Raw genomic sequence first — 16,804 nt, forward strand, 5'->3', positions numbered from 1 at the left:
ATTACTTAGAGTTAAAACGACTTTAAAATGTAATAAATTATGTACATTTGCAAGTTGTGTAACCATGAATGTAAAACAATATTAGCCTTTACTCAGCATATGAAGCTACACAAAAATGCCCCAAACCAATCTTTCATTTGTGGTGTTCCAGAATGTTCACATTCTTTTAGAAAGATTGCTACATTTAAGTCTCATTTGTACAGAAATCACAAGAAATATCAGCTATCTAGCAGAAGGGCTCAAACAAATGACTCTGTACTAATTTGTCACATTGAAGGTAGCCAGTTTCAGGATTTGAAAGATTTCATTTCTCATTTGAAGGGCCATTTGAAAGAGGGCAGAGAAATTTGTTGTCCTTTTAGTGCCAGATGAGGGTGATGATGTTCTTGATGTGGATGAAGCACTCTTTTTAAATAATTTGACACTGTTTTACTTAAAGCTTCAAGCTAAACTGCTGCTGCCTGCATCAGTAATTCAAACAATTGTTGAAGAATTCTGTGATATTCACAACCTAGGACAGTCTCATGTATTCTCAAAATTGAAAAAGAAATTGTCATTACTCAACATTCCTGACTCTACCATAAAAAATCTAATTGATGAACTTAAAAAACAAGATCCTCTAAAGACCTGCAACAGGCTTTTACAAACAGATCAGCGCAGAAAGACCATCTTTAAAAATAGCTTTAACTATGTTGAATCCCATCCCTTACACCTAGGCTTTGATGACTCTGGCAAAGAATGCTTTGCCCAATACATTCCTTTAAAAGAAACACTTGCTGCACTATTGGAGTCAGAATCAGTTAGGAGAGTTTATGAGGAAGTACATTCTTGTCCTACAAACCATGATGTTATGCAAGATATTTGGGATGGGCAGGTCATTTCACAAAACAAGCTGTTTGAAGGTGAAGCAAAAGTGCAAACAAAAGTACTGAATACTGAACAGTAATTTATGATGTCCATAGCAGCGTAGTGTGCTACGTAAAATTTATATTTACATTTTTTTATACTTCTATTTTTTTTAAAATACATTATATTTTACATAGGTTGACAAGCCTGATTTACATACAGGTAATTTTTTTTTTTTAGATTCTACAATTTCGATGCGGCCCCCCTAGCGCCATCTGGTGGCCCCCCAGGGGGCCGCGGCCCCCAGTTTGAGAACCACTGCTTTATCAAGACTCATTTGAGGTGGCAAATCCATTGGGTTCAGGGAAAAAGAAGCACAAGGTACTTTCTGTGTATTTAACTTTAGGCAATATTCCACCATATCTCCGGTCAAATATTGATCATATGCAGCTTGTGTTTTTGTGTAGGGAGAAAGATTTTAAACATTTTGGGCAAGATGTAGTCTTCAGTCAATTGATAAGGGATCTTAAGGAATTGGAGGACACTGGCATTGTCTTAAAGGATGGGCGTGTTTTGAAAGGGGGACTGTGTGCTATTGCTGGTGATAATCTAGGCTCTCACAGCATTGGAGGCTTTGTAGAAAACTTTAGTCGGAGTACATATTTCTGTAGATTTTGTGAGATAGAGAAATGTTTCAGTCTAAGCCACTGAAAACGGCTACAAGAAGAACTCCACAGTCCTATGAGCAGAACCTAAAGGACAAAGAAACCACTGAGAAGAATAGTGTTGGAGGCATTAAATTTGATTCTGTTTTTAACCAGCTTAGGTACTTCCATGTGTGTCAGCCTGGTTTACCTCCTTGTCTAGGTCATGACCTCTTTGAAGGAGTAGTATCGTTTGACTTGGCAATATTAATTAATCATTTGGTAAATGAGGAAAGGCATTTTACATATGCAGAACTGAATAGATGTATCACTCAATTCCAGTATCGTGGCTCTGATGCAAATGACAAGCCTCTTGAAATCAACCCTGGCAGTGATAGATTATCTGGACATGCTGTACAAAACTGGTGTCTCTTGAGAGTGATACCACTATTAGTTGGAGACAGAATAGATAATCCAGCAGATAGTCCACCATGGTAGTTGATTTTACTCCTACGACAAGTGGTTAATTACATATGTGCACCACTCATTACCCATGATCAAGTGGCATATTTAAACATTCTAATTGAAGAATATATACACTCACCTAAAGGATTATTAGGAACACCATACTAATACGGTGTTTGACCCCCTTTCGCCTTCAGAACTGCCTTAATTCTACGTGGCATTGATTCAACAAGGTGCTGAAAGCATTCTTTAGAAATGTTGGCCCATATTGATAGGATAGCATCTTGCAGTTGATGGAGATTTGTGGGATGCACATCCAGGGCACGAAGCTCCCGTTCCACCACATCCCAAAGATGCTCTATTGGGTTGAGATCTGGTGACTGTGGGGGCCATTGTAGTACAGTGAACTCATTGTCATGTTCAAGAAACCAATTTGAAATGATTCGAGCTTTGTGACATGCTGGAAGTAGCCATCAGAGGATGGGTACATGGTGGTCATAAAGGGATGGACATGGTCAGAAACAATGCTCAGGTAGGCCGTGGCATTTAAACGATGCCCAATTGGCACTAAGGGGCCTAAAATGTGCCAAGAAAACATCCCCCACACCATTACACCACCACCACCAGCCTGCACAGTGGTAACAAGGCATGATGGATCCATGTTCTCATTCTGTTTACGCCAAATTCTGACTCTACCATTTGAATGTCTCAACAGAAATCGAGACTCATCAGACCAGGCAACATTTTTCCAGTCTTCAACTGTCCAATTTTGGTGAGCTCGTGCAAATTTTAGCCTCTTTTTCCTATTTGTAGTGGAGATGAGTGGTACCCGGTGGGGTCTTCTGCTGTTGTAGCCCATCCGTCTCAAGGTTGTGCGTGTTGTGGCTTCACAAATGCTTTGCTGCATACCTCGGTTGTAACGAGTGGTTATTTCAGTCAAAGTTGCTCTTCTATCAGCTTGAATCAGTCGGCCCATTCTCCTCTGACCTCTAGCATCAACAAGGCATTTTCGCCCACAGGACTGCTGCATACTGGATGTTTTTCCCTTTGCACACCATTCTTTGTAAATCCTAGAAATGGTTGTGCGTGAAAATCCCAGTAACTGAGCAGATTGTGAAATACTCAGACCGGCCCTTCTGGCACCAACAACCATTCCACGCTCAAAATTGCTTAAATCACCTTTCTTTCCCATTCTGACATTCAGTTTGGAGTTCAGGAGATTGTCTTGACCAGGACCACACCCCTAAATGCATTGAAGCAACTGCCATGTGATTGGTTGATTAGATAATTGCATTAATGAGAAATTGAACAGGTGTTCCTAATAATCCTTTAGGTGAGTGTACATTTCAGAGTTGAGACATTTCCAGAAAATCCTCTCAAGCCAAAACACCACTATTGTGTCACTACCCTGAGCTCATGATGAAGTTTGGCCCTCTCATACACTTGTGGACTTGAAGGTTCGAAAGTAAGCACACTTACTTTAAACAGTGTGCTCGAAAATTGCACAATTTTAAAAACCTATGCGCAACCCTAGCAGAAAGGCATCAACTCCTACAGGCATACTTGGGTGCTGGCAGCATGTTTCCTCCACTGATTCAGATGAACATTGGAAACGAATTTCACTATTGTGAAACAAGATTAAAGATGCATCCAACAGAACAATTGTTGCAAGTGATGTAACTGTGAAGGGCACTAGGTACAAAAAGGGAATGTATGTCATCATTGGTATGAGTGATAATGGGTTGTTAGTTGGTGGAGTCAAGCTCATTTTGATTCATTGTGATTGCCAGGTATATTTTGTTGTAAAAAGATGCCAGGCTGACCATCTACCTGCTCTGGGTGTCCATTCATTGAAAGAATTAGAGCAAGACTCTTCTTTCATGTGTGTTAGGCATGACGACCTGCTTGATTACTATCCTTTAATAGAGTACAAGGTGAATGATTTATCAGTAATAATTCTCCATCACTCATTTCCTGCTTTGTAGTGCAATGCCAATGAATATAGAGGAGATCACTGAGGCAATCCTTACAGCACTACCAAATTTGCCAGAACAAACTTTATCATCCATTCTGGAGAAACTGGCCAGTATAGGAGTAGAGCATAAGTCAGACTTGAGTTTGGTTAAAGAAGAGGATCTGCAAGATCACCTCAGACCTATCCAGTGTTGCAAACTGCTGCAAGCATGGAGCACTGAGGGTAATGTATCTGAATGTTTCTAGTATTGTTTGAAGTGTATTAATTAATTTGAGAAACTTTGTCTCCAAATTGTTGTATTGGTAATAATAATAATAGTAATATGTTTATTAAATAAATAACCCCTTTTGTTTATGTTGTTGGTCAAACATAAAATGCTTATATTTGAAACATTGAAATGTTTATGTTTCTGCATCATTGTAACTCTTCAGATCAGATGAGGGGTGCAGCAGTTGTGCAGCCAGTGTCCTGTGATGCATCATCTGTGGGCATGTCATGGAGTTCATGTCATCAGAATTCCTCTTCCAGCTCCAGCACCCCTAGTCAAGCCAGCACATCATCCACTGTGGATCTTGATACTTGGCCTGACAGTTTCAAGGTGCCATGGAGCAAGATGCCTGCAGGAATCAAAGCAGCAATAGCTATGGAGCAACGGCCAAATCCTCGAGATTGTAGACAAATGGTTAGAATTGTAGTCGATGAAATGAGGCTTACTGATGCTAATCCCTCAAGATCAGACTGCCAAAGTGTTGCAAAGATGATAGTCAAGCAATACCCCAAGAGTTTTGCAGACATCTTGAAGGATGGTACCAAACTTGGGAGTGGTTATGCTTCACTTGTAAACCAGCTGAAAACACGTGTTGAACACCTGAACCGTGACAATTTTGTGGAACGACGCAGGAGAGAGAAAAGGCTCTCCATCTTATCAAGCAATACCAGTACAAGACAAAGAGGGCCATCAGACCAGTATGGGTGCATCAGGTGGCAGCCTGACTGTCCCCTAGGAGAAACTGAATCCAGTCTGGAAGAGAAACAGAAGGAAATGATAGATCTATACTCTCATGAGGGTTCAGCAGGAGCCGAGAGGGAGCACCTTACCCAGCTCATGCAAACAACATACTATTTACAACGTAAAGCCATAAATGCTAATCCAGCACCATCCATAATGGAGCTTAAAAGCAGCTGGCCATATCTCTTTACACTGAAGGAACTTTACAATCATTTTAAGTTACTGACAGACATCTCTATCCTTGAAAAAATGGAAGCAGCAATTGAGGAAAAAGGAACAATGATTTTGCAGTTTTTTCAGAAAAAGCCTACAAATGAAGAGTTGAAGCAAGTCCTGTCAAAGTTTGATGCCACTGGATCTACCCTCTTGGGACCTTGTGTTATTCTACTCATAATGGCTCATTTCAAAGAGAAGGTGGATGCCCTGATTTTACAAGTTGATGTAAGTGTTTGATTAGATATCCTTTTGTAGTACTAATATGAATCTCTGAAAGCCCACACTGTGTTATTAATGTGAGCGTGTACAACCCACATTTCAGGCAACAGCCACACCTGCAGATGTGGATGGGTCGATGTCTTTGCCAGATTCTCCAAGACTGATTGTTCAAGGTAGAATTTATTAAATTCTATATCACAACACTACATATTTGTACTGCAAGGTACCTCATAGCCTGTATATCGAGAGGCTGCTGGGATTGCTGTACTGTTCAAGCCGGACCGGTTGTGTTGTGTGCCTGTTGAAGCGGTTGATTTGATTTGAATTATCTGTAAAGTATATTTGAGCGTTTGTGTGCCAGCACGGTTACGTGGGTGGTTGTTGTTGTTTTCATTTTTTACTCTTATTTTTACGTGTGTACTTGTCTGTCCTTGTGAGTGTTACCGACAGCTGCGGGCGCGAGTGGCGTTTCTGTTTGCGTCCTTCGCATCAAACACCCGCGGGTAATATTATCGAACATCGGTAACATTAACTCTAAAAGGTCAGTTGCTCCGGAGCTTTGCTCGGTCGCCGGTCGGGGCCGGGAGGACATTTTCCACTTTTTTTCCCGCTCCGGCAGTAGCCTGCTTTGAGAGGGTTTTTGTGGTTTTTTGGCCTCCCTAGAGCAACTTCGCTTTAGTTTAAGCTAAACGTGGTTCAGCAGGAAGTTAATCTCGGGTAAGTAATTGTAAATTTGGTTATTTTAAAAGTTAAATTTAAAGGTTGTTATCGCTGACGCTGACGGATAATTTATAATAAAGTACCGATTTAACGCAAGTGTTAATTTAGTGTTTTAGTGTACTCGGCACTTTGTTTTAACTATACGTTAATTAGATCAACTAAAAGTTTATATATTCTCTATTAATATACTGGGCTGGGAGTAAAGGACGGGAACATAGTGAGTTAGGTAATTATGGGGCCAGCTCAGTGTTGTGTTTGCAAGATGTTTGCCCTTCTGGATGCTTGCGTCCAGTCGGACTTCGTCTGCGAGCGATGTGGGTTAGTTGACTCACTCATGGTCCAGGTTCGTGACCTAGAGGAGCGGCTGGCTCTCATCCAGCATAGCAATGAGTTAAAGGAGAGAGTTAATACGCCTTCTAGGGAGACTATGTGTACGTCACAAGCGGGGAGGGGGGAGAATGATGAACAGGTAGGTCGAGAGAGCTGGGTGAACGTAGGTCGTAGAGGTAGAAAAGGACGTACACAGTTCACAGAGGCGGCATCACCTGAAGTAACGGTTTCTAACCGCTTTCAGGTGCTTCCAGCTTTAGAGCCGGAAGAGACTGGGGAGGCAGGTAGGCCCTTGGGCACCAAGGAGCCACCTAACCCTAGTAGGAGGGAGGTTGTGGTAGTTGGGGATTCAATTATAAGAGGTGTAGATAGTTATGTGTGCACCCGTGATAGAGGGTCCCGTACGGTGTCTTGCCTGCCTGGTGCCCAGGTAGGGGACCTTCCAGATCGAGTGGACAGGCTTTTGGCCCCAGCCGGGGTGGATCCAGTGGTCGTGGTGCATGTTGGCACCAATGACATAGGAAAGGGCAGAAGGGCTGTTCTGCAAGATAAATTTATAGAAGTCGCGGATAAGCTTAGAAGCAGAACATCCACGGTGGTATTCTCTGGAATACTTCCCGTGCCACGTGCAAGTCAGGCAAAATTAGCTGAGATAAGGGGATTAAATGCGTGGCTAAAATGGTGGTGTAGGAAAGAGGGGTTCAGGTTTATGGGGCACTGGAAGACCTTCTGGAACAGGTGGGACCTGTTCAAGCCGGACGGGTTGCATCTGAACCATAGGGGAACCAGTGTATTGGGGAGGCGTATGTGCAGAATAGTTGAGGAATGTTTAAACTAGGGACTGGGGGGGCAGGGAGGTCAGTTAAGAATTTATGTGGGGAGAGACGGAAAGCCCAAATAAAAATTAAAAGTAGACACTGTAAAAGGCCTACCATTAGTGGTCTGTATTTGAATGCTAGGAGTATTAGAAACAAAATTAATGACTTAGAGGCTTTAATTTCTTCAGACAATTACGACATTATAGGAATAACTGAAACATGGATGAGTGACAATGATGGTGATGAATATAATATGGATGGTTATACGTTGTTCCGTAGAGACCGGATAGGCAAGAAGGGAGGTGGTGTTGCAGTATACGTAAAAGAAAACTTGCAGGCAAGGGATCTCACTGATAAAAATAAAAATTCAGAAGCTGTATGGATCAAACTTGATGCTAAAGATTCAAATGGCCTAATTGTCGGGGTTTGTTATAGGGCACCTAATGTAGCTGTAGAGGAAAGCAGAATATTATATGATGATATCAGGATTATGAGTAATAAAAATGATGTGGTGGTTATGGGTGATTTTAATTTACCTGGGATACAGTGGGACACAGTCTCTGGCTCTTCTGTAAATGAACTTGAGATGGTGGAATTAGTACAGGATTGTTTTTTTACTCAGTTTGTTAATACTCCTACCAGGGGAGAAGCCCTTCTTGATCTCGTTTTTTGTAATAACCAGGATAGGATTGGAAAATTAGAGGTTTTAGACCCATTGTATGGTAGTGATCATAACATGGTTAAATTCGAGGTTAATTTTAGTGTCCAAAGAGCAAAGTCTAAATTAAAAGTATACAATGTTAGGAAGGCTAACTTTAATGGTATGAGACGGAAATTAGAAACTGTAAACTGGACAGAGTTAAATAGCAAAACAGTAGAAGAGGCATGGGAATTTTTCAAAAGCACATTGTTGCAAGTGCAAGAGGACTTCATACCTGTTTCCAGCAAAACTAACTCTAGGAAACGACAACCAAGGTGGTTTACTAAGGAAATTAAGAATAAAGTCAGGAGGAAAAGGGCTCTGTTCCACAACTGGAAAATAACTAATGATTTCAAAATCAAGCAGGAGTATCTAAGTCTACAGGCAGAGTTAAAAAATGACATTAGGCTATCAAAAAGGGATGTAGAAAGAAAAATTGCATTGGAGGCTAAGCATGACAGTAAAGGTTTCTTCCAATATTTTAACTCCAAGAGAGCACTAAAAGCTGAAATCACTAATTTACAGGATAGTAAGGGCCTTATAATTGATAACGAAATTGATATGGTAAATGAGTTTAATGATTATTTTTCAAGGGTGTTCACAATAGAGAACACAAGTAACTTACCACCAATTAATACGAATACAGCATCGTCTATGACCAATATATGTATAACTGAGGTTGATGTGATACTAAGCCTAGCTAAACTCAAAATAAATAAATCACAGGGGCCTGATGGCATCTTACCTTTAGTCTTGAAAGAGATGAGGGATATTATTAGCCAACCTTTGACTTTAATATTCCAGAAATCGTTATCTGCGGGTGTGGTACCATCAGATTGGAAGCATGCTAATATAACACCCATATTCAAAAAAGGGGATAGAAGTAATCCGGCAAACTATAGGCCAATCAGTTTAACTAGCATTACTGGAAAAATAATGGAAGCTATAATTCAAGTGAAAATGGTAGATTACCTAGATACAAATAACATTATAAAGGATAGCCAACATGGATTTAGGAGAGGTAGATCCTGCTTAACGAATCTGCTTGAGTTCTTTGAGGAAGCTACAAGTGAAATTGATCACAAAAAGGCCTATGATGTGATTTACTTAGATTTCCAGAAAGCCTTTGATGTTGTCCCCCACAAACGGCTCTTGTTAAAGCTTAAAGCTGCAGGAATTTTAGGAACTGTGGCAGCTTGGATCAAAAACTGGCTAACTGATAGGAAGCAGCGAGTAGTTATTAGAGGTACTATGTCACAGTGGGCCTCCGTTTATAGTGGGGTACCGCAGGGTTCAATTTTAGGACCACTATTGTTCCTAATTTACATTAATGATATTGACACGAATACATACAGTAAACTGGTTAAATTTGCAGACGACACTAAGGTGGGCGGGGTAGCAGATACTAATCTAGCAGCAGAGAGGCTCCAACGGGATCTGGATTTAATTAGCGAATGGGCTGATACTTGGCAGATGAAATTTAACACAGATAAATGTAAGGTAATCCATGCAGGGAGCAGAAATATACAGTACAGATATTTTATGGGTTCCACTGAAATAAAGGTAGCTGATTACGAGAAAGATCTCGGTATGTATGTTGATGCTTCCATGTCCCACTCTCGCCAATGTGGGGAAGCAATAAAAAAGGCGAACAGAATGTTGGGTTATATCTCTAGATGTGTGGAGTTTAAGTCAAGGGAGGTGATGTTACACTTATATAATTCCTTGGTAAGACCCCACCTAGAATACTGTGTGCAGGTTTGGTCACCATACCTCAAGAAGGACATTGCTGCCTTAGAAAAGGTGCAACGAAGAGCTACGAGAATGATTCCTGGTCATAGAGGAATGTCTTACGAGGAGAGGTTAGCGGAACTGAATCTGTTCAGCCTTGAGCAAAGGAGACTAAGGGGGGATATGATTCAGGTCTATAAGATTCTAACGGGTCTGGATGCCGTTCAGCCAAATGACTATTTCAATATTAGTCTAAATACTAGAACTCGTGGCCATAAGTGGAAATTAGCGGGAGAACATTTTAAAACAAATTTGAGGAAGCACTTCTTTACACAGCGTGTAGTCAGAGTATGGAATAGTCTTCCTGCTATTGTAGTGGAAGCTAAAACCATGGGTTCCTTTAAATCAGAGCTAGATAAGATTTTAACAACTCTGAGCTATTAGCTAAGTTCTCCCCAAACGAGCTTGATGGGCCGAATGGCCTCCTCTCGTTTGTAAATTTCTTATGTTCTTATGTATAAATGTTCATTGATTTTAGGTGAGATGCTGTCTTCGATGAAGTGGATGATAAGCATCAAGGGTCAGGTGGTCATATCTCCACATCCAAACTTTGTGGCAGGTCTGGCAGCTGCCTTTGCCTCATTCTATACTTTCAACTTTGAATACCAAGAAGAAGCTTCCTGCACCCTGGAATTCATCCAGAGGTAAATCATTATTATTATTAAAATACAAGATAAAATTTAGATATTGAATGACATGGAAGCTGTATTTATACATCCATCAGTCTAATGCATGTAGGAATTATTAGCTCAGGTAATTTTTAATATCTCCACCAATATGTTTGAAATTAATTAAAGTTGAATTAATTATTATTTAATGCTGATTATTAACCAATCTTTATGCCGAATGGTCGGCTCCTCCAAACTCAGTTGCGGTATCCCTGTGAGCCTGTTAATGTGAGATTTAAATGGGATTCACTAATTACCAGTATCGCTTAGTAACCTGGGTTAGAAGGCTTGTCCAGCGAGCTGCATCACCCGGTAATGTAACCGATTGGTAGCGAAGCTCCCCTCACGGCTGATGAGAGAGAGTCTCGCGATGTTTCAGGCGAGTTTGAGGTTCAGAGCGTGTAGCAAAATTGCACAGAGGCAGGGACTTTATTGTGAAACACTCAATGACGGAGGCTAAAGTTGTGTAAAAGACATGCATTTATTCCTAGCTAACACTACAACTAACATAAGACAGACATTACACCTAACACAAACAACAAACACGAAATAACGGAATAAAACAAACGATGTAATTATGAAAATGCAATGACCGGATTTAAATGAGTAACCTTAAATGGGAAATACTGTTCTGCAAAGCAAGCACAGTTTGTGGAACACGACCCTAAAGTCTTGTAGCAGGTTAACAGAACAGCTTAAGGTGTTAGAATGAAAGGAAATTGGTTTACTTGGTTGAAGAGTGGGGGGGAGGCGGTCTTGGCAGTTGATGGCAGAGCTATTGAGCTGATGGCACTCGGGAAGGCGTAGCGTTTGGAGCAGTGGAGTGGAGCCCCTTTGGATTCTCTCTCCTGGTGAAGCTTTGTCTTGGGTGCTGTTCTCTGTTCAGCTGGGCCTTCACCGGAGGGCTTCTTGTGGGCTTCTCTTCTCCCGGGCTGATGGTTGTTCTCTGCGCTTGATGATCTGTTTGCCCCGGCTGATGTTGTTTTCCTTCGGGCGGATGGTTTTCTCTGCGCCCCTTTGTTCTGAGGTCCAGGTTTTTATGGTCTAAAGTTCATGAATAGGGATGACCAGGAATTAGACTCCTGGCCCAATGGCTGGCCATCCATTTGGCGGGCTTTCGGAAGGGGGTCTGTATCAGTCCTTTTGGGATTTATGGCCCGACTGATTCTCCCTTTACTGATGATTTTCATTAAGCTGTTATAACTTTTGATACATCCACTTTTATGGTAATCACTGACCAGATTTGGAATCAGGGGTGATTAACAATCAGTTTGACACCAAACATGCCATACCAGCTTCACAGGTACATACCTCATACCATCTGTATTAATTGATTAAACAATGAATTATTTTATCTATGTGACTGATTCACATCAGTATAGGATACAGGTGTTTTGGGTTGCACCTTAACAGATGTTACACTTTGTGCAGATATTACATCAAATATTCATATTACAAACAGCACATCTTATACATAGATAGGCGTGGCCGTTAGTTTGTGGTAATATCAATATAAGTTGCACATCTGGAAACAACATATTTTGTTTGGTGTGGCTTATGCCAATTCATCTTCTCCGGAATGGATAAGATACACCTTAATTCAGTTCTTTTAACATAGCATGTTAGAACTAGAGATGGGCGATCCACGTTTTTTCAGTTCCGATCCGATTTCGATACACAACTGCCGATACAGATTCCGATACAAGAGCTCTTTTTACTTTGTTATACTTTACATATTATTTTTTTTAAGCTAGTAAATACAGATGGAAAAAATGTATGGCAAAAATATTTAATTAGGCTACTACAAACATACATAACGTACTGTTCCACCTCATTTGTTTTAAGCGTTTTTGAGGCATTTGCAGTTCAATATGAATATCTTCAAAGCAAATATACACAAGTGGCGAATGCTTAAAATTTTAACAGTTTTTCTCCCATTGGCATCAGCGCAGTTACACTTTTGTTGCGATGGCAGCCCCTCTTGTATCTCAAGCAACGAGTTCGCAAAACAGTCCAATTAAGTTAGCGACTCCAAAATCATCCATTGCTTTGTTTTGTCTCGCAGTTGCGTGCGCTTTGTTAAATGGCATTTTCCATTAAACGCTATTCCCACCTCAAAACCTTATTTTACATAGATTGCAAAACGCTGTGCTTCCGATTTCTGTTAAAAGCCTAAAATACTCCCACATCGTCACGTCTTATCTTACGCTCCTCGTACTGCGAAGGGTATGCACATGACCTCACAGCAGGCGGAAGTCACTGTACTCACACCCACTGAGTAGCAAAAAAGACTTTGGGGCAGTGATAGCGTTCGATTTGAATTCCGCAAAAACACACATGTAAAATGGGAAAGAGCTGTCGTGCGATTGATTGCCAAAAACTAAATAAGTAAGTATAGGACGTGGATCGGTCACGCATGGCCGATTCCCGATCCGTCAAAAAGGTCTGGATCGGCGCCGATACCGATCCGAATATCGGTATCGGTGCATCTCTAGTTAGAACAAAGAAACTTGGTGACGGTCCACCAAGATCAGATAAGGACCGCAAAGGAATGTTGGAAGAGAAGGGGGGGTTTTAACAAAGAAGACTCTCTAAAAGTTAGGACACATTGGTTACACTAATTTTCCAGATTCTTCTGGTATACCATGAGAACATATATACAATGGTAGCTATACCTATCTATTTATTTAAATTTATATGTGTTCAAGTGCAACGGGGTAAAATAGGTGATACTCCGTGAACATGGTTATAAGGGTGGCACACAAAACACTAAGATTGTCTAAGGACACATACAAACATAACCTATCTGTATATTGAGACTAGTAGTCATGAGTAAATCAATATACAGGGTATACAAAAGCCAAACTTAAATGAAACTTCCTTTAGGGTGTTCGTCTGTTGGGTGAGTGATATGTAAGGCAGAGTGTATGGGGAGGGAGTTGTGTGCCAAGTCGAGGGACCCCTGTCCATTAGGTCCACTCTGCTTGTCTGTAGGTCCCTAAATCTTTGGACAATAAAAGTTGGAGTGCTGGCCTCCCTTGTTATCTGTGTGTGTGTGTTTATGTGTGTAACCCCCCTTTGGTGCCTCTCGTACCAGGCTCGGCCTTGTCTCAGGCCACCTGGAATTTAGGCCCTGTGATATGTGCATGTGTGATCCTACATGCAGAACTCAGCAGAATTAAATTTATTATCAGGCAGATAAGCTGAATAGTGGAGAGATCTCAGTAAGGTCGACATACTTCTCCAAGAGAATAAAGAATATGTGAGACTGGCATGGATGGTACAAAAGACAGGCTTTATTGTGACTGCATAGACCAACACAGTCTTAGCGCAGGTGGAATGTTCACAGATGTAATGCCAATAAGTGCATACCCATTTGATCATAGTGTTTTATGCTGTACTCAACCCTGTCAAAATACAGCCCAAAAGCTTCACTGAGAAAAAAGGCATATTTCAATGCAAGTAGTTGTGTAGGTAGGAGATTAATTTGGTTAATACTTTTAATTTGGATAATGCCATGTTGGAACAATGTAGTTTGGAGGTTGCATGGATGAAATTGTCCACGCCAAAATCAAAAATTCGTATTTTTCTGTAGTGCTATTAATCCATCTAGATTGTTTTGGTGCGAGTTGCCAGGTTTTGAAAATATTGGCCATATAAATGTCTGCCTTCTCTTGAATAGTATGAGACTAAATGGCACTAGGGTTGTGCTGTTCAAAGCCCCCCCCCCAAAAAACAGCAATGTCTCTTACCAGAAATCATGACACTGTTACTCAAGATAATCCACAAAACGTGTTGTGAGCAGTTTAATGTAGGATCTACTTTTACTACCCATATTATTGCACACTGAGCGTGAGGCTCTTATGGATGAGTAGATGCTTGCTACCTTCAGCACAGTGATAACAGGTGTCATGTAAAGTTTAGTAGAAATAAAATAGTTCCTACATGAAACTGTTCACAACAAGGTCTGTGGATTTTCTTGAGTAACTGGGTCATGTTTTACACCAAAACAATCTAGACTGATAAATGACACAGCAGGCTATTAAAAAAAATATTTATTTTTGAATTTAGGGTGATGGACTAAGAGTGAGGTGATAAATTGATGTGAATGGGGAGGGGGGTTTGAGCATTGATGGGGCGAAGAGCATAAAAGGTTTACCCTTGATTTTGCAGATGTTTTGTGGGGATCAATCCAAGCACTGGCTCCAAGACCACTGTCAGAAAGGCTCTGAGTAAAACCAGCGGACAGATGGTACAGAAGAAGAAGCAGGCCATTAATGCAAATGTCTGCAGTCTCCTAAGGAGGTTAATGGACTTTGATTGGCTGTGTGTGTAGGTGTATGCACTTCTCTGTTTCCCTTACACAGGTGTACACGCACTTTCTTTCACATTAGACACACATGCATTCACACACTCAAGTACACAAAAATTACATACACGAAACACAAATCTACACACTCAAACCAACAAATGTAATACACACATTCATAAACTCATACACAAAGATTACACATGCACAAAATTCACACTCAGACACAAGCATTACACGCAGGTGTAAAATGAACTTTTAGATCATTTCGTGGAACACACACACATTCACTCTGACACGCACATACACACACCTACACACATATTCTCACTCTCTCTCACAAACAACCTCACACACATATTCATATGTAAACATATGAAGTCCCATACAAACTGTCATTCACATACAAACATTACACATGCACATTTTAGATAACTCTTTTGTGAAAGTAAGAATGCATCTTCAAGTTCCTGTTCTTGTTGATTATTATATGCCAATATACACTCACCTAAAGGATTATTAGGAACACCTGTTGAATTTCTCATGAATGCAATTATCTAATCAACCAATCACATGGCAGTTGCTTCAATGCATTTAGGGGTGTGGTCCTGGTCAAGACAATCTCCTTGAACTCCAAACTGAATGTCAGAATGGGAAAGAAAGGTGATTTAAGCAATTTTGAGCGTGGCATGGTTGTTGGTGCCAGACGGGCCGGTCTGAGTATTTCACAATCTGCTCAGTTACTGGGATTTTCATGCACAACCATTTCTAGGGTTTACAAAGAATGGTGTGCAAAGGGAAAAACATCCAGTATGCGGCAGTCCTGTGGGCGAAAATGCCTTGTTGATGCTAGAGGTCAGAGGAGAATGGGCTGACTGATTCAAGCTGATAGAAGAGCAACTTTGACTGAAATAACCACTCGTTACAACCGAGGTATGCAGCAAAGCATTTGTGAAGCCACAACACGCACAACCTTGAGGTGGATGGGCTACAACAGCAGAAGACCCCACCGGGTACCACCCATCTCCACTACAAATAGGAAAAAGAGGCTACAATTTGCACGAGCTCACCAAAATTGGACAGTTGAAGACTGGAAAAATGTTGCCTGGTCTGATGAGTCTCGATTTCTGTTGAGACACTCAAATGGTAGAGTCAGAATTTGGCATAAACAGAATGAGAACATGGATCCATCATGCCTTGTTACCACTGTGCAGGCTGCTGGTGGTGGTGTAATGGTGTGGGGGATGTTTTCTTGGCACACTTTAGGCCCCTTAGTGCCAATTGGGCATCGTTTAAATGCCACGGCCTACCTGAGCATTGTTTCTGACCATGTCCATCCCTTTATGACCACCATGTACCCATCCTCTGATGGCTACTTCCAGCAGGATAATGCACCATGTCACAAAGCTCGAATCATTTCAGATTGGTTTCTTGAACATGACAATGAGTTCACTGTACTAAAATGGCCCCCACAGTCACCAGATCTCAACCCAATAGAGCATCTTTGGGATGTGGTGGAACGGGAGCTTCGTGCCCTGGATGTGCATCCCACAAATCTCCATCAACTGCAAGATGCTATCCTATCAATATGGGCCAACATTTCTAAAGAATGCTTTCAGCACCTTGTTGAATCAATGCCACGTAGAATTAAGGCAGTTCTGAAGGCAAAAGGGGGTCAAACACTGTATTAGTATGGTGTTCCTAATAATCCTTTAGGTGAGTGTATATATTTAGATTAGCCATGTTCGGATAAAATGTCTCAGTGCTGAGTTGCTTACTCAGAACAACTGACTGCAATTCACTCACTCACACACACATTAACATTACATACAAACCAGGACAAAAGATTACACACTCACTCACTCACACACACGCACACTAGGGCTGTAACGATACGAACCGAATCGTCGGTCAAAAATCGTGATACGAACCGAATCGTGGGTTTGGTGTATCACGATTTTTGACCCACGATTCGGTTCGTATCACGATTTTTTTTCATGGGGGGTGGGACAAAAAAACGATTTTTAAAACTATTTTTTATTAAATAACATTTCAAAAATCTTTATAAACTGAACACCAAAGAACAAGATTAAC

General features: G+C 41.0%; 1 protein-coding gene across 1 annotated transcript; it reads left to right on the top strand.

Moving 5' to 3' along the window:
* Positions 1 to 1,136: 1,136 nt before the first annotated feature.
* On the top strand, positions 1,137 to 15,207 carry LOC111837658 (uncharacterized). The gene is made up of 6 exons (XM_072716603.1): positions 1,137 to 1,227; positions 3,941 to 4,152; positions 4,362 to 5,380; positions 5,478 to 5,547; positions 10,212 to 10,377; positions 14,575 to 15,207. The coding sequence occupies exons 2-6, from the start codon at positions 3,945 to 3,947 to the stop codon at positions 14,735 to 14,737; spliced, it is 1,626 nt and encodes a 541-aa protein (XP_072572704.1). The 5' UTR covers positions 1,137 to 1,227; positions 3,941 to 3,944; the 3' UTR covers positions 14,738 to 15,207.
* The last annotated feature ends 1,597 nt before the right edge of the window (positions 15,208 to 16,804 follow it).

Source organism: Paramormyrops kingsleyae, chromosome 9 (assembly GCF_048594095.1).
Source record: "Paramormyrops kingsleyae isolate MSU_618 chromosome 9, PKINGS_0.4, whole genome shotgun sequence".
In the NCBI taxonomy this organism is placed as follows: domain Eukaryota; kingdom Metazoa; phylum Chordata; class Actinopteri; order Osteoglossiformes; family Mormyridae; genus Paramormyrops; species Paramormyrops kingsleyae.